At 38.2% G+C, this 21,363-nt stretch overlaps 1 protein-coding gene across 2 annotated transcripts in view; it reads right to left on the reverse strand.

Annotated features, from left to right (window-relative positions):
- Nucleotides 1–21,363, reverse strand: part of LOC149081013 (uncharacterized) — a 236,654-nt gene that overhangs the window by 120,433 nt on the left and 94,858 nt on the right. The window contains exon 1 of one of the 2 annotated variants that reach the window (XM_089237748.1): nucleotides 3,526–4,070. The exons of the other annotated variant lie outside the window; for it this stretch is intronic. Within the exon in view, the coding sequence (XP_089093874.1) occupies nucleotides 3,526–3,614 (89 nt within the window). The 5' untranslated portion in view covers nucleotides 3,615–4,070. Of the gene's footprint in view, nucleotides 1–3,525; nucleotides 4,071–21,363 lie in introns of those variants that run through there. 2 annotated transcript variants of the gene reach the window in all.

Raw genomic sequence — 21,363 nt, forward strand, 5'->3', positions numbered from 1 at the left:
TTTCCCTATTACTACTTTTAGGGGTATATATTTAGTCTTGTATTAATTGCAAAAAAATATTTTTTGCACCTTTAGTCGATTCTACAACACCTTAGTGTGTTGGAACGCAGCGTTTGGTGACTACATAAACATACCAGTTGATTTCGGACCCAGATTGGTACGTTGTACAAATCGACTGGGTTCGAGAGCTATCACTCCTTTACATTGTAGTCAGACCAATATTTAGTCTCTCATGCCCCTGTGCAACGAAATAGGGTGAAAATACAGAAAATCCTGTAAAAACGAAATACTGTATGAAGCGGAAACCTGTCATTAACGGGGAAAAAATCTTGGTCCCGTGATTAAACGCAGAAACGGAAAAGAAAATTGTGCCCTCTTATATAACGGGAAATTTCACACAAACACTTCGCCTGTATAGCGACCAATAAACCAAGGGATCACACAAAATATTAAAGTGCTGTATCGAAATTTTTTATGCAATCCCTACGCTTGCCAATGTGAGTTCTACTTCACCCACCGTTAGATTAGCAAAACGCGTTTCCGCACTTGATGCTGTACTTTTAAAAGTCATTTAGTGAAGCAGTTGCTTTCTTAAACTGTGACAAAAATTTTCGAAAAAGCGGGCCTTTCAACGGGGAAAAAAATTAGTGTAAGGGTTGGATTTATACAAACACGATATGCAAGACATATATGCTACAGAATGGTATGCAAACTTTCCAAATCTGGAAAGCAGCTTGAGCAGGGCCGGAATTAGGGGGGAGGGGGAGCAATTGCTCGGGTAGAAAAATACAAGGGATGGCAAATTTTAGACGGGGAAAATCATCGAATTTTACAGTGGTCAGGATAGCAAAATCACACACATGTCCCCCCACACCCACAAAAATTTTAACGCATAGACGGTAATGTACAAACTAAACCTGACACGACAGATATTGACACCCTCGTTGAAAATTTCAGAGAAAGTCAAAAAGAACGTAAATGTGTCGTCAATTCAAACGGACAGAGTTGGGTGAAGTTCTATGTAGATGCTGTGAAAAAACTTAAATATTTAGTAATTATATAGAGTAAAATACTGTACATTAATTTATTTTGTGTGCATATTTAAATTGTTTATATATTTATTTTCAATTAATTTATTTTATTTCAACTAGATACGATCGTTCCATAATTTTACACATTATACCAATTAGACAGTTATTAAACTAATAATATTTAAGTTCATTAAGCAGAAATCTGTCGGTCCCTTGCGATTCCGTTGAAAACAGGTTTTTACTGTATTTTGTGCTCTCATGCTGAATCCAACGTTAATACAGGTTCAAGCATATATACCAGACTTAAATTATTTTTTTTTGCACCTTCGATTCTTGGCACGTGTTGCTCATGCCTAAATACTAATCACTGATTGAGAAATATTCCAAGACCAAATGAGTACAGTTATGGCGGAAATTATTACTAAAAGTTGGAATTACAACGAAACCTGCATAAGAGGACCCACCATCCATTTGCTCAAAAACTGACCCTTCAGAGCGGCGATCTTCTTGCAAGACGTGAAATATTGCGGGCAATAATAAATTGAATAATTTTAAATTCCGTATATAGGGAAGTGGCCCATTTATATGCGTCGCTTTTCTCAGAGGATTCTGTTGTATATCGAATGTGTATTTCTTATAGGCTTTTCACAAGAAAATTTCTTAAGGGTAATTAATATGTTCACCCCATAAACTAAAAAATTCACCATATACATATAATCATTTCGAAAATGTTAATTATGCATATTGACAAAATCGTGGAGCTCGAATAGCTATCCTATTCATTTGGATAATTCTTTCCATATTCCTGGTCAATTTCTTTACAAAAAAGTATAGGGTGGGTGAAAAGTGTCCTGGACATATTTCAAAAATTAATAACAAATCAACAAATTGAAATAAAAAAAAATTGCGCTGAGAAACACCTAGATGGCTTAAGATGGTGTTTTTTTTTTTACGATAAATTAACACAAAAATGTCAAAATTTCTCATTCATTTGGTACTGTATCACAAAACACTCGACATGAACTACAACACAAATAGCGCATAAGTAATTTTCATGGCATTTTGCGTTACATAAAACCACCACATCTCAACATGAGCACTTTTTCACCCGTTTAGATGTAGTCCGAGCTACAAAGGGTGCTCATATTGAAATGTGACAGTTTCATGTTGTTCAAATCATCATAAACATTAATTAAATACTATGTGTTGCATTTTATGTGTTATGCTGAATTCTTCATTATACAGCGTCATCTGAAAATGAAATTTTGAACATTTTTTCAAAATTTATTGAAAAAAATACTAGGCCATGTAATAAGTATTTTAGTTGAAATTATCCGTTTCTTACCTAAATTAATTGCTTTTTGAACTTTTAAAATGTGTTCAGGGATTTTCACTCGTTTTATTTTTTTTTAAGATATTAATTTAAATAATTTAGGATTTTTTATTTAAATATTGACTCGTATAATTTAAATTCTTAATGTTAAAACATGCAATATAGTTAAAAACTATATTCGTGAAAGAAAGGTATTCAAATGCTCTCATAGCAAAGGACACGCACAAAAGAGGAGCAGTCTAAAGTACAGGTTCCTCTCTCACACAATTGTGTATCTTAGTAGTACAGGTTCCTCATTAAATTTTTGCCACCTACTATTTGGACGGGTTAAAGTTACAGTGGTGAAAATCATTTTCGGTTGGTCATTTTTTAAACAATTCTGACCAAGTCCAGAAATGCAATCTAGAAGTGCTAGACTTTTGAAAGAAAAAATGAACTAAGTGACAGGTTCAATAGTTTGCCTCTAAATTGCGGAATCAAAAGATTTTTAACATGGGAACCAATGACATTCAATTCTATTAAAATCTTCCTTTTCTCAAAGTGAGGATAATTGGCTTACACCATTGTAACTTTAACCCCGTCTTATAAAGAGAGTCAACATAGAAATGTCAAAGCTCAATTATTGATATTTTCAGTCAACAACAACAACGTAGAGTTAATCCAATAAGCATCTTCCGAGACATTTCAGCATCTACATGGTTACAAAAGACCCTGAAGGCAACTTAGACTTTCTTCTCTCAATTGATAAATTACAGTAAGTAAACTCAATCTATCAACAGAATAGTCGCAATAAACAAGTACCGTATTTTAACGTGTACAAGGAACCCCTTTTTTGCCAAAAATTGGGCCCCGAAAATAAGAATCGTTTTTATACGTGAATGGTATTATGGATATATCTTTTTTTCCAACTTTTTCCCTAATTTTAAGCCCAAAAAAAACAGGAATGGGGGGATTACACTATAAAAGTTTGATAAAAGATCTTTTACAGAATACGAAAAAAAACAAACCAATAATAATAATAATGGTTACATTCTCTCAAATGATTATGTTATTGGTTGCATTTTACAAGTTTTATAAATTAACTTTTTTATGAGACTTTTATAGCGTAATCCCTGCCTCATACACGTCAAAATACAGTAATTCCAAAATATTGGTACTCACGCTTTAGTCTGCTTCAGCATCAACTTGCTCTGTCGCCGGAAATTCAAGTACTCTTCACCAAGTATGAACAAATCTTTAGATATAATCATGATGAAAATTATTATTATTATTTTGCTTTCCTCTGGTAATTATTCAGTCTACAAAAGACACCCAACTACACCTCCTAAAATATCTCTCTCTATCTCTACTGCTTAAAGTCAAAATTCTATAAATCTCTAATAATATATAGATGAGAAATCTCAGAAGTCACCGACAACACACATCAATATCAAAAAATATAATCCTGTATAGCCATTATATTTCTCTCCGAGATGCAAGATTTCTCCGCAAATTTCTCCATCCAAAAATAATAGATATAATTCGAGATGATAATTTTTTTTTTTTGAATAAAAGGTGAATAATTATGTGTGAGATAATTCCACAAAAAAAAAGAAAATAACACGAGGGGAGGATGAGAGACGTCCTCACAGGGCGATGGACAAACAGCGACTGCCGTCGTCTTGGATGAGGAGAGGAGATCCTCGGATCATCTTTTTCCTCTCACTGTTGAGCGTATGTATGTGATCTAGTGGACTGGATTAGTTTTGAGTTTCCGCCGCGGGGTGGTGCTGCCGTCGAATTAAATAAACACGTACTGTGTGTGTGTAGTATGTATACATATACGACGATGATAATAATAATGATAATAATAATAATAGAGGAACGAACGTCACCTGCCGAGAGGTGAAGAAGCAAAAATAAGAAAATAGAAATTATTTATTATCACATCGGGGACGGGGGGGGGGGGGAAAGAGGAATTATTATTCGTATTATGGTCACGTGCGGATAGTGTTATGTCACATATACGTTGACATGCACATGTTGAAAAGAAATAATTTATTCATTGGTCGAAAACACATATGAATTATATCATGTTTTGATTAGGGTATAATTACATTTTTTTTTCTCCTTTGTTTTTTGATATTGATCGATTATTTCTTTTAGAATTAATTATTTTGATTATTTACTTATATTGTTACCTGTATTTTTTTTCACGTTATTGTTATCTTATTAGCATATCGATTAATTAATTTCCGTTTTTCTAATTGGCTTCGATTATAATGTGATTACGTTATTGAGAGATACTTCCGTGAGATTGGGGTGTTGATGGAAGTCTTCTTGTAATTAAAAATAATGTTGGGTAATTAATTAATTTTAATTATGTAATAGGTGATTGAGAAAGTTTCCATTTCCTAGGATTATTTATTTAATTTTTTTTTGTTTTGTTTTTGACTGATTGATCAGCTGCGATTCCCGAACGTTTGTCCGGGTAATGCAGGGCAGTGGTACTCAACCTGGGGGGCATATGGCTTCCTTGCGGTCTTGGGATATTCTAAGGTAATATCTTGAACCTTGCAGGCCAAATTGAAACTTCCCACGCAGCCCGCGGGCTTCCAAGTCATATTATTTAGTGGCAACTTAATTGAGGGGGGGGGCAATGGGGGGGGGGGGCAATGGGGGGGGGGTCTCGAGTTCAACAGGAAGAATAATAATTGGAGTTTCATTTATTTTCTGAAATTATTTCTTTTTGTTTATAATTGATTTTGATTATTTATAAAATAATTTTTTTCACTAATTCTAAATTGTTTTTTGGTTAATTGTAATCTGAAATCGTTTCAAATGATAATTTAATCATTAATTTCGGTAGTTATGAAATTATTTTCCATCTCAATTTATCTTGAAATCATTTCGTTCAATAATTACGCATTTTATTCATTGTGGAATAATTTCTATCAGAAATGAAATTATTTCTCTCATCGATTAATAAGTTATTTTTTTCATTAATTCTGAAATTATTTCTTTCATTAATTTTGAGTTTTTCATCAATTTGTTTTTTCCTAAATTATTTCATTTATTCCTAAATTATTTCATTTATTACTAAATTATTTCATTTATTCATTTATTTTATTTAATTATTCCTTAATTCCTAAATTATTCCTTAATTCTATAATTAATCGTTTCTTACTGTTTCCAACGATTTCCTGAAAAATGAACGGTGGGCCACGATAAAAAGCTCCGAGGGCCAAATGTGGCCAGCGGGCCAGGCATTGATAACCCCTGTTCTAAGGATATAACCGCGAGTAAAAATCAGATGAAACAGGAGCGACGAGTGGTGAAGGGGGCCCACAGTGAGAACTGGAACGAAATAAAGCGTTCGAGTGAAATATGGTGGGGGGGGGGGAATGTGACTGCGCTTTTTCATAATCCAGCACAGTTGTCCACATAACCAGGGACATATGACTAGGGCGTTTCACTCACATCGGGGCTTACAAGAAGAGATCTGATACTATTGTTTCCGAATGTAAGTACAGTGATACCTCAGCTAACGAACGCCTGCGCTTACGAATTTTACGGCTGACGAAGATTTTTTTCCTGATTTTTCTGCCTCGGATAACGCACATTCTCGTTGATATGAATGCACGCGCTAACATAAAATAGCCGCATCATGAGTTGAATTTTTGCACCAGTCATCATCAGAATCACTGTCACCAGAGCCCGATTGAGTCATGTCCACCACGGAATCTTTTCTTCTTCTTTTTTTTTCAGATGTACCTACACTTCGCTTTCTAAAATTCTCTGAATTATTTCATGTAAAATTGAAGATTCAGTTGATGGAAAAAGGAGCCCATGTTTTCACAGAACGCGTTTTTTCAGTGCAGGAATCTTAGCATCAAACTGTGCAGTCTGAACATTCCACGAACTTGCCTTTTCCATCTGCATGTATCGCATACAGAAATGAACTTACCAAATCACAAATGAATGGGGACACCTACGATTTCGATTAAGTTATGTGAACACGAGCTTTAGTAGACTAAGACCGCGCTCATAGTGGAGCGAAGAGGTACGGGTTACAAGAACTGGGACTGGGAAGGAAAACATGCATCGGGGGTGGAGGAAGAGATGTCTGCACACAGTGAAAGAAGAGGGGGATAGAGAAAATGGCCGGAGGGGTTCTGAAATTTAAAGGGTGTGATGATGACGATGATGCTGATCCCTCCGGAAAAGAGGGGGGGGGGAAGTTAGAAACGGACCAATCACCAGATAGCGAAAACCAGCATATCGAGGTGAAAACAAACAAACTTATTCGAATCGCGCGCCTCATTGAATGGCCTCTTTCTCTCTCTTTCGCTTCGCACCTCGAATAAGTGCAGTGTAGCTGTCGCTAGTCTCTGTTATGGACTCCCATGGGAAGGAAAAAAAAAATTGATAAAGAATATCGATGGGGTTAGAAATCGAGCAGGGTATCGCAATATCCGGTCGAAGCCCCGGTTTAATGAATAAAATAAAACTAACATTTTTTTTGTTCGTAAATCGTGGGAAATATCGTTCATTGGGGAGGGGAGGGGGGTTGATATTAACAAAACTATGCACAGGGACTTCAAAAAAATCGTTAAATCGAGGAGTGCGTTAAATCAGAATTCGTTATATCGGGTCTAACCGTATTTGAAATTTTTAAGGGTTTTTTTTTTTTTCAACTGATTTATTAATTATGATTCCCTACCGTTTGTCAGGTCGATAAGATACTCGCCCTAAGTACCAGAGGTGTCAGAGAGTTTCCTGACGCGGAAGTATGACAGAAACGGCGATATGGACAGGAAAAGATTGCTGCCGCAGCTAGTCCCTCACTGGGGAGTTAGCGCAGCAACCTGTCGGTGAGTATAAAAAAAAAAAGGCCGCCGTTCGGAATCCGCAATAAATTGTAGGTTCCGATCTAATTAACCCTCCTGTGCAGAAAAAGACCGTTCTGTGACAAAAATGACCAAATGTTCAAAAAATTTCATGAGAGAAGTTTTCTATTGAGTCGCTCCCTCCCCCCGCTCCTTCTCCTGCTGTAACCAGTTTCGCTCAAAACAAGACAGTGACTGCACTTCCATCTACTGTCTTATAGTTTTTGTTCCTCCCCCCCCCTTCTTTAGGGGTCGTTCAAGTATTACGTCAGCATCGATGGGGGGGGGGAGTTCCCGATTTGCTGATTTTTTATGACGGGGCGGGGGGTTTGGATGATGCTTACGTCATCAACCACCATTTATAAATATATGAAATGATGTTACTGGCATCTTACTCGGTGCGCCAAAAACGAGTAAAACCTTTCGGTAGTTTGTGGGCACCTGAACTTTTCTCTTTTGATAAGTCCTCTATAGATCCACTTTAGTGATGCGGAAATGTATCGCGGGCCGCTTAAGTGCTCTGGACCTGTGCCGTGCTTCATACAAGAGCGCCCGAGTGGCGCAGCGGTAAGATGCTCGCCTTCCACTACGAAGGTTGCTGTCAAGGTTCATGGGTTCGAATCCAGCAAAAAAACATCAGAAAAGGTTCCTTATCTATCGGGCGATCAGCGATCGCCAAGACTGTGGCACATGTCACTGAAGGGATCTCTAAATGTGACACGGGCTTACTTGAATGATCTGAAAATATGCAACGGGCCACTTAAATGGTCTGGAATTGTGCCACGGGTGACTTAAGCGACCTGTAAATGCACCGCTTAGTTAATTTTTACAAAATTAGGTTTGAGGGGTACAGGCCGCATCATAACCCCCCATGGCCACATTTAGTTCTCGGCCAACGGCTTATCGTATATGGTTTAGAGGGTGAGTCGTTATGAATATCTGAAATTTTTTTTTGAGTTCTTAGCATTCAAATATCATTGGAACTAACAGAAATAGATTCTAAAAACATAAAGATATTTTCTTAAATGTTTTCGGCATTAAAAATAATTTTTTTTTGATCGTCTGGGGCCCCACATTCGTCTCTGGTCCCACCAATATAGCTAGAAGGTAGAGGCAGAGCTGACGAAATTTGGCAAGGGGGTCGAGGCTAGAGTTTTACTGACTTTATCTTATAAAGGGGAGGGGGTGTCGAAAATGGCTGAAAATTTGCTGACGTAACACTTAAACGGCTCCTTATATATTGTTTCTATGCACATAAATAAATATATGTATGTATGTATCGGTAACATTGGTATATTCATTATTGTACATATGTAGAATTTTAATATACGTATTATACGATATACGCGCGCATACGTTGAATAGATCAGTCAAACCTCAGCGTGCTCCCATCATCATCCAGGGATGATCAGCATAGCTGTACCCGGTCAATCATCCACGGATGATTACGATTTTTTTCTTGTAAGATGAAATTCTTTAAATGAGGTATAGATGGCGTACGCATGTACATGTATTTTATTTTATTTTTTTTAAGTCATTATTTCTCTATTTTCTGACAGGTTAACTTTTACTGTATTGGACGGGTGTACATTGTTAAGAAGACAAAGTGCCTGACAATCGCAATGGCTATTATATTCAATTTGCAAGTCTGAGTTTGACTATCATCTATCGCTCACAAAAACAACTGCAAAGAAAGTGACTTTTTTACACTCAGGCTGCGCTGAGGGCAACTTTTCTCGGACTCTTTCCGCAACCTAAGGGTTGAAGACTTTAGACATCACATTGGTTTGACGTATTTTTATTTACATTGCAAAAGATTAAAATCAATTTCTTATATATATATCAGGTGTTTTAATTTTATAAATTCTCTCTTCACCCCTTCCGACACGGAGGGAGTCTTAACCCACAGGTTGGGAACCACCGAATTGGAGAAAAAGTCACTACGGAACCTCTCCTTAAAACCCACTCTTCATTCCAACAAAAACTGCCCCCCAGAAAGGTAACCTTGGGTGAATATTAATTCATACAGGGCTATCTAACCTAATTTCGGATCCCTTTAAACTCAATTTACGTATCAAAACCCTATATTAATTTGAATTTCAAATAGTTTGGGGGGGGGGGCCCTCGCTTGTCCCCATGAAATATTTCACCGGATTTGGCGATAAATCGATAAATTATCAATTACTCAATTAGCATAACTGTTAATGCAATCGATTATTTTTTTAATAACAAGTAAGCTCTGTCCACCCATGCGACAACGTAAGCGTTTTTATATGAATAGCGACGAAAGAAATATCTCCTGGGGCCATTTTTTTTTTTTTGGGCAGGAATGAAGTCCAACGACCAACCAGCCGAGGTCATGGGTTTTCGGTTTAGGATTCTGTCGCTGGTACCCTCGGGAACCGAACCCGGATCTAGTGACCTGGCCTCTGGTCCGAACAAAACACCGCCCTTCCGGTAGGTCGCTGCCAATTATCATCAGGACAACACCACACATTTCCTCTTTATATCATCAAAAGTAATTCAATATTTTCACACGTATAAAGTGTCAGTTGTTGATGCGAGAGGACATTCGACGATTTTCATTTCCGTAGAATGTTCTAGAAATAGTACCGCACGATCTTCTTGTCATCTTCTTACACGGGGTGCACAACCTCCGGCCCGCGGGCCGAATGCGGCCCGCCAGGAGGTTCTATCCGCTTCACGAAAGGTGCTCCTCATTAGAAAAGTATCAATACACACAACATGATAAATGCTTAGGCTGACCATATTTTCTTCAAAAAATACGGGAAATCGGGATCCATACGGAATGTCGCCCTTTGTCGCTAAAAAAAACTGTCAAAGACAAATAAAGTTGCCAATTACAGCAAAAAAAAAAAAAACCTGTCAAAGACAATTGAGATTGTCAATTTAAACTAAAAAATTGAAAAAAGGCAATTAAAGGTGTCAATTGCATCAAAAAAAAAAAAAAAAAAAAAACTGTCAGAGACAAGTAAAGTTGCCAATTACAGCCAAAAAACCTGTCAAAGGCAAATGAGGTTGAAAATTTAAGCTAAAAACATTAAAAAATAGCAATTAAATGTGCCGATTCAAGCTGAATGAGTGAACACCAGAACTCTGCCACCGGACTTATCCCGTTGCCGAGATCTCTTCCAGCCCAGCTTTGCGGCAGATTCTGGAATACGCCAATTAAAGCTAAAAAATTGAAAAAAAAGCAGAGGTGCTAATTTCAGCCGAAAAAAAATTCTAATAAAGTTGCTAATTTCAGCAAAAAAAAAATTGTCAAAGGCAAGACAAGTTGCCAATTGCAGTCCACAAAACTGTCAAAGAGAAATAAGGTTATCAATTTAAGCAAAAAAGAAAAATTGAAAAGGGTAATTAAAGGTGCCAATTTCAGCCGAAAAATTTGTCAAAGGCCAATAAAGTTGCCAATTTGGGCTGGAAAAATTGTAAAAGGGAATTAAAGTGTAGAGCTAAAAAAAGTTGCCAAAGGCATTGATTTATAAGTTAAGAAAATAATCTTAGTTCCCGATTTCAAAAATTAGATCGAGCCACTTTGAAAATACAGGAAAAAACGGGACATTTTTTATGAAGAGTTCGGGAAGACAAATCACGGAAATTTCCCGTCGAATACAGATCATATGGTCTCATAGTAAGAAAAAAAAATTGGCAGATGGAAGCGCTGCACACAACAAGCATTACATAGAAACAAACTTCACGGCAGGTTCGCTACACACACAGACACATTTCCAACATGTACCAATTCGTTAGAAGTTCTGCTGAGGAATAAGGACGAGATGCATGTGTGGTTCAGTAGTAGATCATAAGGACGAGGTGCACGTACGGTTCAGTAGTAGATCATAAGGACGAGGTGCACGTACGGTTCAGTAGTAGATCATAAGGACGAGGTGCATGTGCGGTTCAGTAGTAGATCATCTGGTCCTCCTTTTACAAGTTTCTGGGCCGCGAGTGGCAGCAATACCGCATATCTGCGGACTGAAACGGTTGGTCGTGCACCTCTCATAGTCATTATTCTCTTATAAATGTAAGGACAATTCGGACACGATTTCTGTTCGGTACCGTGACCGAATGATCACTTTACTTGAATGTGTAAGTACGGGGAGGGGATTCGTACCCATGACGTAATGTCACTATCAACCCACGTGGGATCCGTCCGACATTTACGGAAACGTTTTCAGCACACGCTAGGTTTTTTTTTGTTTTTAAGGGCAATGATTGGTCACCAGCTTCCTGGAATGAGCTAGCCGTGTACAACTCACCAGAAGAATTACAGTGTATTTCTAAAGACATGCCCAAAATACTGTACATTTCAGGAAACCCATTCGCGTGCATCCTATAGGTAATTACGTACTTGACTGCAGCTACCGTACTGCCACACATTTCGTCCGAAATATTTCATCAATTACCAAAAATGTCCAGCATGCGCTTCGGTACTAATCGATCTCCCTCCGTTTTAAGTGAAATACTCGCAGAGTAGAATCTCAGTGTATTTATAGTGTTTGTTTTTAGATAATAAAGTAAAGCCCCCTCTTTTACGGACAAAACGAAATCGTTCGTAAATGGGGGAGGGGTTGTTACGGTAATCAATAATCGTAATGCGTGCACACAAAGACATTAAACGATTTAAAATTTCGACAGTGATAAGGATTCTCTCTAGAATAGATTGTCCACGTTATGAACTGGACGGAGAAGGGTTCCAAAAGTGTATGCGGATGCGGATTTTGCAAGTTAGAAACCAAAGAATACGATTCGGGTCATTTATAAGGACAACTCATCGTGGATTAAAGGTCATCCACTGACTCATACTAACAAGACCAGGGATCGGGATCACAAGCTCTCTATCGCAAAGACCAATTTAATCCTGAATACAGGGTGGTCATAAAATAACTTTGCCGACATACAAACAAACCCATAGAGGCTGCAAATGCGGAAGAAATTCGAGACATAGCTTTTTCAGAGTATGCGCTCGAGAGAGAGAGAGAGGGAGTGGGGGGGAATGAAACGAGAAACCAAAACCAAACTCCTCCTCCCGCTGTTTCGGTCACAGGAACAAGGCTTCAGAAAATTCAAATGGCAGCACTCACTTTTATGCATTGCAAAGTGATCAGCGCAGTTAAAAAGCATGAATGTTGGAACGGTACGCGTAGCGCCGTAAATTCAGGCAGACATAGAGAGAAGATCGCACCAAGGAGTTGGTGCAACCCCTCGGTGAGGCAGAAATGTGATCACAAGTAAAGCTGCTTCTGCGGCAGAAATGTGATCTGCATCAATTGTTTTCCACGTGTTTCTTTGCCTGCATCTAGTTCCGGCGTTTTTTATGCTACAGGCACCGTTGAAACGTCATTTATAGTTTCTTAACTGCGCCGATCACTTTGCTAATCATTAAAGCGAGTGTCGCAATTCGAATTTTTTCGAAATTTTGTTGCCGTAACCTGAACTGTGAGAGAGCTAGGTTTTCATTCTTCTTCTTCTTATTCTTGAGCGCATCGCCCGAGAAACCTCGAATCTCATTCGTTGTTTTTTGCGGCTGCTATGACACTCATATACCCGCAAAGTTATTTTATAACCACCCTGTATAATAATACTGAACGCGTTTTCCCCCCCAGAAATCACAGTAACTAAAATAACCAGAATTTTACTTCCAAAAACAAAAAAGGGAAGAAAGAGAAAAGTTTAAATAAAAACTATGACCGCATAACCCTGGCCATGTACTCACTCGGGCCCGGAACACCGTTATAATCACAATAAAAGAAGAAAAAAATAAATTACTTATCGTGCAACGATAAGAACGGTAGTGGGTCAAATCGACGTTGATGACAATGTCACTAAACACAGCCCCCCCCCCAGAACAATAATTAAGCATCAAATATTAATCCGATTGTTATATCATCAAGCTTCATGTGAAAGCACATACAGTGAAAGACATGGTCATAAAAACAACAACAACAGCGAAAAAAAAAAAATAGTTCATAGCTTTCCCGCCCATTTCAACATGAACTCTCTCATGGTTTCATTCTTCTTCAGGTTTACACATTGAAGAAAAAAAAAAATTGACTACACCTTCAAGTAATAAAATGATAAAAAAAATTACATACGTATATATATATTGGGTTAAATGATTTTTTTTTTCCTTACATGTATCTTACCCTTTAACCAGTTCCTGTTCTGTACGAATGGAGAGCGAGTGAGAGAGAGAGAATCCGCCCTTTCATAACCCTTCTCCCCTGTAACAGTATCAGAGGGTCGAGCTTCTTATACACACACACACACGCAATACATAAGAAAACAAGTAAGAAAAAGAAGAAGTGTATATGGAATAAAAGAAGAACCACACACACACACACACAACAAGAGAACTAACGGAAACTTGGTCAAGCAAAGTCATTGAACCCGCTGTGCAGAAGCTGCCACAAGAAGCTGCTTCAGCAACAGCTTCGGCAACTAAACTCCCCCCCCCCCCCCGACAATGTATATTATACATAGTAATAATATCTTATATATATGCATGGTGCATGGTGAGGTATTAACTACTTAATGGATTTAGATTATCTTTTCGTCAGAACAAAGAAGAGGAAGAAGAAATTATTGCCTTTTTTTTAAATTTTTTTTTCTTCTTTGTATGTGAAGACCTGTTGTACTATGGATGACCTGTAGTGGTCAGTTTCTCGATAGGTCTTGATGGTGAACGGGAATCTTCCAAGACATTTCCGCCGACAGAAGGGTATTGAAATACCGGAGGTAAAGAATTTGGGTGAAAAAATAGAGTTAAGGGAAGATTCCCACACAGAGTAAAGGGTTTCCGAAACTGTTTTTGGTCTAATGCGACCTTTGAGGTGAATTCCATGTTTTGGAGAACCCTTGGAAACATACATATGTTCTAGGAAGAGTTACGAAGAAATATCAACGTCTGAAGGAATCCTTGAAGCAATCTGAATGCTCAAAGGAATCTTTGAAGCAATCTGAATGCCCGTAGGAATTCTTGAAGTAACATTCTCGTTCTATGGAGTCCCTTCTAGTTGCTCTAATATGCATATTCTAATAATCACCTGCAATATACCGATGGTTTAAGAATCACCTGTAATATATACTCATGGTTTAGGAATCACTTTTGCGAACCCATGGTTTACGAATAGCCTTTGCAGATTCATAGTTTAGGAATCACCTGAAATAAAAAGTCCTTCAACTGTGAAATGAGTTTGGTCTACAGCATATCACGTCAGACAAATCTATTATTTTCCAGCAGGACAAGCCAAACGTGAAAACTCAGTCACTGACGAGCTATTGTGAATGCACAACTGTTTTACCGCGAAGAATTGAATACAACTCGTCCAGCGTGATGTGGCATGATGAAGCCAAGTTTCTTTCGTGGTTGGAGACACATACTCCCATGGTTTAGGAATCATCTGGAATATAACCATGATTGAGGAAACTGCTGGATGAAAAGGGAGTTTTCACTAATCATTTTATCGTGTAGCTACTTTCAGCAAGTAACTTAAATTACGGCTCACTGTATCACCGACATCTTTCTGAATTTTCGTGACATTCAACTGGAATTTTTATATAAGTTGTTGCACTATATATCTGGCAACAAAGTTATGAAAATAATGTGCATGCGTACTTAAAAACTATTTACTTAAGTTGCTCATATCTCATCGAATACTGAATTGCTACATTCAAATTTCGTTACAGTGTGTATCATGTACAGTGTCAAACTTTCTGTAAGTTCCGTAAAAAATGGTTGGAATTCCACATGTTATAAGCAAAAGACATGAAATAAAAATTGTAATTTTTATAAAAAAAACATCCTTTTTATATCTTCGTGAATATACGAGCTATTTCCATGAAAATGCACAAAAGTATTTCACAAAATAAGTAGAATATTCTCTGAAAGTTGCAAATCGTTTGCAGCTTTTTATGATTCAGGATTGATCAAAAAAAGAACGATACAGACCAATATCACACATAACATAGGGAAAAAATTTGTAAGTATGCGGGACTTCGGATAATGTAATCATTTTCGTTCCGCCGAATTTGCTTTCTTTGCTCATTCTGAAACTAAGATTTATCTGAAGTTATTTTTCCCCTGTAGGTTATCGTTATCAGGCTGCAAGACTATGTAGGGGGACTAGAAGGTATTCTCCTACCTATCTTGTTGACAAACATTTCCGTACGTCACAATCAGTCCGTAGTATCAAGTACAGTCCGTAGCGCAAATGTATGGCAAAAAATAAAGCCCATTCATTCAATCCTTCACAAGTTTGTTTCAGTTGACCAGATTCAAATTTCTTGTTTCCGAGAGGCTTTCTCGAGGAATCCATGAAACGTATTGATTTACACATCACATATGTAAACACATTTAAAAAAATGTGATTCATGATATCCATCAGACAATTTCACTCCAACGCCTCAAAATGGCTAAAGGATAAAAAAAAGCAAGATTTTAGCTTAAAGGGGGGGGGGGAAGAAATCCCGTTTAAGAATTAAACAAAAACGTTTAAACATTTTGCAACCAGCAACCAATTATGCACAAAAGAAAGTCACGTTTCACCAATATCCGTTTACCACGCTTACATTTGACCAAACGGGATTATTTGGATATGGTTATCATTGTGTCATTGTTATCAGAAACCCGGAGTTCCGGTGCGATCACATTAAGCGACGTGTACTGTATTATGTTTACATGTCAGAAATTACAAAACAATATGTAGCCATTTGCTCATTTGTTTAACACTGTCGGGCAGTCATAATAAACTGGCCACTTAGTGTATTTTGTCCTGCTATTCATCACTATTTATCCGATATGATGAGGGCCGAAGCCTCATCATATTAGACCACGCGTAACCCTCGGTTTCGATATGCTACATAGTGATGGACAAAATTGCGGCGCGCCGGTCCACCGGCGATTTCAGAATATTAGCATAGAAATTTTCAGTTTCAGTGTTTTAAAATTCACTCAAGGGGTGTTTCTTTTTATCAATATGCAAAATAAAGTAGTGAGCAGGGGCGGCTCATATATATACAGGGCGATTGATTATAATTAAAGTTGCCTGAATAGTTTTTTTGTTTGTTTTTTTTTGAAAAAACTGCTTATCCGAATACAGCCAAATTTTTAAGATTTTTATATATGTATAAAGTATATATATATTTATATATAAAGTTCTATTTTTGACCGCCAGGTGAAAAAGTTGCGCTTTTTATTGAATTTTCCTTTTTCCCATGGACCATATAGAGTATACACCAAGTTTCAATGGACAATATGTCCTCCAGAACGGGCGCTACATATGTCGGAGCAATGTCAGTCTTATATACGTTATACGGACCATTGGGGAAATCTAAAATGAAATAAAAAAAAGCGTCACTTTTTGACTTGGTGGTCGAAAATTGAACTTTTTTTTTTTCCATAAATCTCTCTCCCATGGTCTCATTAAGATATCCTAAAAGTTTGACTGTATTCAGAAGAGCAGTTTCTGAGGAAAAACTACTCAGAGTACGGGAACTTTAATTATAAATTATAATCACCCTGTATAAAGGGAGGGGTGCAAGGGGTGCTTTGCACCCGGGCGTAGACATAGTGTTTAGTTAGACTTCTAATTTTTTTTAAAATTTCACACAGTAAAAATTCACAGGGCGTCGGGCTTTCACTGTACGTGAATGATACATTCCGTGTAAGTCTTGGGTTCAGTAGCACCTCATTTTGGTTTATAACTCGCCTGGTATTTTTTCCAGAACAGTGAAACAGGACGTCCGGATCGCTTTACAGCAGCGTTTCTCAACGTATGGTCCGCGGACCACAGGTGGTCCACGACGATGGCGTAGGTAATCGGCAAGCAGACTTGATAATTCAATTCTAACTGGATGGAAAATAAATTTTTGTAATTGATATTATAGTAATATCCATATATGGATTCACAAATAAAAATTTCACCTTAATACTTAGGTTCATTATATACCTCATCAAGGAAAATTGCGATCCTAAATACTGGATATCACTAAATTGCAGCCCAAAAATGCAAATGACGACAGATTTGCTAAATACTGCAAAAAAGGGTTGAAGGGTGGGGGAAATAAAAGGTTGCTACAAATCGCAGTAAACAAAAATTTGACGGGAAGCAACATTCAAATGACGCGATCAATGTAAAATACGGGACGTCGCCAACTGTCTTTAAAGACTGCCATAAATCAGCAAAATCCCCAATCGTAGATAAATTGTAAATTTAAAATTATAAATATAAATAAACGTCATTGGAAAAACGAGACAAATGTATGAAAAGAAATTCAGAACCACTAAAAATACAGAAATGTCCCGTAATACGGGATGCAAGTGGTCCGTCGAATTGTTTCAGAGATCTTACTGGTCCTTGGGTTCAGAAAGGTTGAAAAACACTGCTTTTACTGTAATACTTCCCTAAACGCCGGGAAACAAACTACAGTGGAATCTCGATATAGCGGCACTCAGCGGATCTCAAACGTCGTTGTAGACGGATTGCCGTTATATCTAGAGGCGGTAGTTTAACATTAAACTGTAGACGATTCCAAAAAAGACTTGAAAATATAACGTTGTAGGGGAGTTGGTTATTGTTATGTTTCGCAATCGTTGTAGTGAAATATCACTGTATACCCATCAGACCAATCAATATGCTCCATCCGTAATGTTTTACCGTGTACAACTGGTCACTACAAAACCGACAAGGACAAATCTCACGAAACTCGCGTGATTCATCTCATGTCCCATCCGTGACGTCATCTCAGACATCCTACGAGGACCGGAAACCTGCACCTACGAACTGCGCAAGCATGAAGTTATTTCCCATATGGCCTACGTAATGAGGCCCTTGACCGATCGTGCACCTAGGTTCAAGATTTAGGAGGGGAGGAAGAGGCTTGTGCAGCCGTTGAAACTAGCAGTTCCCATTTATATCGGAGGACAAGGTTACGTACTGCGGACCGGCGGAAACGAAAGGAATAATTTGCGGACCGGTTAAAGAAATGTAAATAAACAGGAAAAATTATTTGTTGACCGGCAAAAGACTATTAAAAAAGGAGGAATAATTTGCAAACTAGCAAAAAATATGTGTACGTTCGATCCCGTTTATATCGTTCCCGCTTATAACGCTTTCCCGCCTAGTACGACCTATTTTCGTGGTCTCAACTCTAAGTAATTCTCATTAAGATTTCCCGTTTAATGTGTTTTCCCGCTTGCAGCGTTTTTTTAAGACCACTTTTTGATAAACGTTATACGCGGGAGATCCACTGTGTATATATATATATATATATAAAGGAGGAATAATTTTCTTTTTTACGGGCAAGAGAACAAACAAATATTAAAAAAAAATTATGTGGAATTATTATTACTAGGGCTATAGAATTATATTATGATCTAAAAACCGATAAAATATGCTCCATAAGAAATGCATTTATGCCTTAAAAGACCTAAAACCTATGCTTTTACACATAAAGTCTGACCATATTTCACGGTAAATCACAGGAAATCGCCAATCATTGTCAAAAACGATATCAAAGGTAAGTAAAATTATTGATAAATGCCAATTATTGCTAAAATCACCAATTGCAGGAAATGAAGGTAAGGGAAGAGCGAGCTTGGAGGGGGGGGGATTGCTCTTTAATTGAAATGCTGAATTGTGCAAAATATTGCTCCAATATAAAAATATGCCTTAAAGAAAAACACCCTAAAATTACTAATGAAAAATATACTATTGTGAAAAAATAGTGAAATATGCAAAACGCATTAAAAAAAAATGTAAAGTCATAAAAATCCGAGCACTAATAATTACGTAGCGGCCACATATACATTGGGCTAAGTTTTCAATCTGGTGAATAACTTTTTTGCGGACCGGCTGAAAGTTCCCACAGACCGGTACAGGTCAGCGGACCAACGGTTGAAGAACACTGATGTACAGCAGCGGTTCAGTTCAACTGTTCCATGGGAGTCCATGCAACTACTGTACTTTCCTTGTTGCATTACAGCCCTATGAGAATTATTTGTTAGGACGCCAGACTTTCAAAAAACGGACAACCTTCAGTCCCTGTTGGCCTGTTGTAAAGAGGTTCTACTGTAAGTAAACATGTAGGCTGTGTATATGTTACTGCCAAAGCCTGAAATTAGCCAGTTCGCGTATTGGCTAATGTCGTTGAATGTTGACCCTGCCAATCTCCGAATTTCGGGCTTTGGTGGCCAACCAGTTCGCGAAGTAGCCGGAGATCCCTGACAAAAGTCCGAGAGCAAAACGACATGATTCGGGGTCATCGCCAAGTTGGCTTTCTTCCCTTGATAATTATGTCTAGTTAATACGTTAGCTATGGCAACCCATCAAACCGCAGTCACAAAAAAGCTGTATATGGCTATTTATTACATAAAACGTTTTTTTTTTCTCTCAAATTTCCTATTTCGTTTTTTCTTCCGTCACATGGAGCTAATTCATAATACAGCTATGCCATACAGTCATGTATCACATGTTGGCGACGATGCAAAAAAGGAATTTGGCACCTACCGGACCGTCTTACCTCAGCACACCGAACATTGGACAGGGATCTCCAGCCATTTGGCGAATTGGCCGGTCAAAACCCGAATCATTTCTGCAAATCGGACTTGAGCCAAAACTCTCGGCCAATTCCGCACTTAGGGCTTTGGCAGTAACATGTATATATATTTCCGGCTGAGTATGATTCATCAGATCATCACTTTGCCCTGCTACCCATAATAAAGAGACCACAAGAAGGAAGCTCACTGAACTCTAGCCCAGGGTAGGCGAGCCGATCTCCCCGTTAAAAAGTATCGCCACAGAGAGCATTAGGCCTATACAAACGGTAAAAATATTCAATCACCTCACGTATTTACGGGGGGCGGGGGCTTAGCGGGCTATGGCCCAGGCTTGCAAATTTGAGGAATGAACGGCCAAGAAAACTAGTAGGATGAGAGAAGGGTGGCAAAATTTGTACAAACCTCAATAAATCGGCCTCTGCCCAGACATCAAGGGATTCGATCCAAAGGCATACGCGAGGGTGCTCAAGGGAGCCCATGTCCCCTCCCAAGCCGGCCAAAAAATAGAAAAAAAAAAGTGATATTTCGGTGAAAATATTGAAGTATCGGAAGAAAATTCATAATAAATGGTATATTAAACACTTTCTGTTAATTTAAATGTTTTTTTGATGTGCGGAATCAAAGTTTTTCTCTGGAAGAAAGTTTTGTGCGCCTTCCAAAAATCGATCCCACGTAACCTCCCCCTCCCGACTTGGTGAATGAATGACCAAAAGAGGGACTTGAGAAAGGGTTTGCAAGCACGTGGGTGACCAAAAGATTGACCAAAAGAGTGACCTAGAGAGTTCTCAAGCCCGTGGGTGAGCAAAATATTGACTAAAGGAGCGACCTACAGAGCGGGAGACCAGGTCAGTGAGTGTGCAAACATGTGAATGACCAAAAGACTGGTCTAGAACATATGCAAACGTGTAAATGATCAAAACAGTGACCTATAATACGAGGAACCAGTCAGTGAGCGACCAAACGAGTGACCTATAGTGTGTGCAAGCATGTGAGTGTGAGTGACCAAAACAGTGTACAAGCACGTGAGTGACCGAAACAGTATGCAGTGAATGACTGAAAGAGTGAGCGTGAGCATGGCAATAGCTAAGAGAGCGACTCAGAGAGGCACCTGTTTACTTGCAGGAGTGGGGTGAAAAAAGCTACGCGGGCTACAGCACAGAGAGGCAAATTCGAGGAAAGAGTGGTCAAGAAAATTAGACTAGAATGGAAGAAGGGCGACAAAAATCCATGTATCCACAGGCGGCAAAACCATAAATACGAGAACCACTATTTGAGAGCCACTCCTGTGCAGTCCATACGGAAAAACTCCTCAAGACACACATCAGTCCTTGACAGAAAAACGTTCTCTTCTCTCCTTCAACATTAAAGAGACACGAACATCAACAACAAAAAAGGACTTCGAAACTATTTCCTGCTCATGCCTCGCTTTCAAGGGACCTCATTCACTCACAATCAACCATATCAAAACCAACAAAGGCAAAAAAAAAATAAATAATAATAATTATCAAACACACAGAACTGCTTGGTGTGTGTCATAATAACCATAACACA

This window comes from Pholcus phalangioides, unplaced genomic scaffold (assembly GCF_987345545.1).
Source record: "Pholcus phalangioides strain wild (caught in Gottingen) unplaced genomic scaffold, Ppha-v1.0 ptg000010l_1, whole genome shotgun sequence".
NCBI classification, from domain to species: Eukaryota; Metazoa; Arthropoda; class Arachnida; order Araneae; family Pholcidae; genus Pholcus; species Pholcus phalangioides.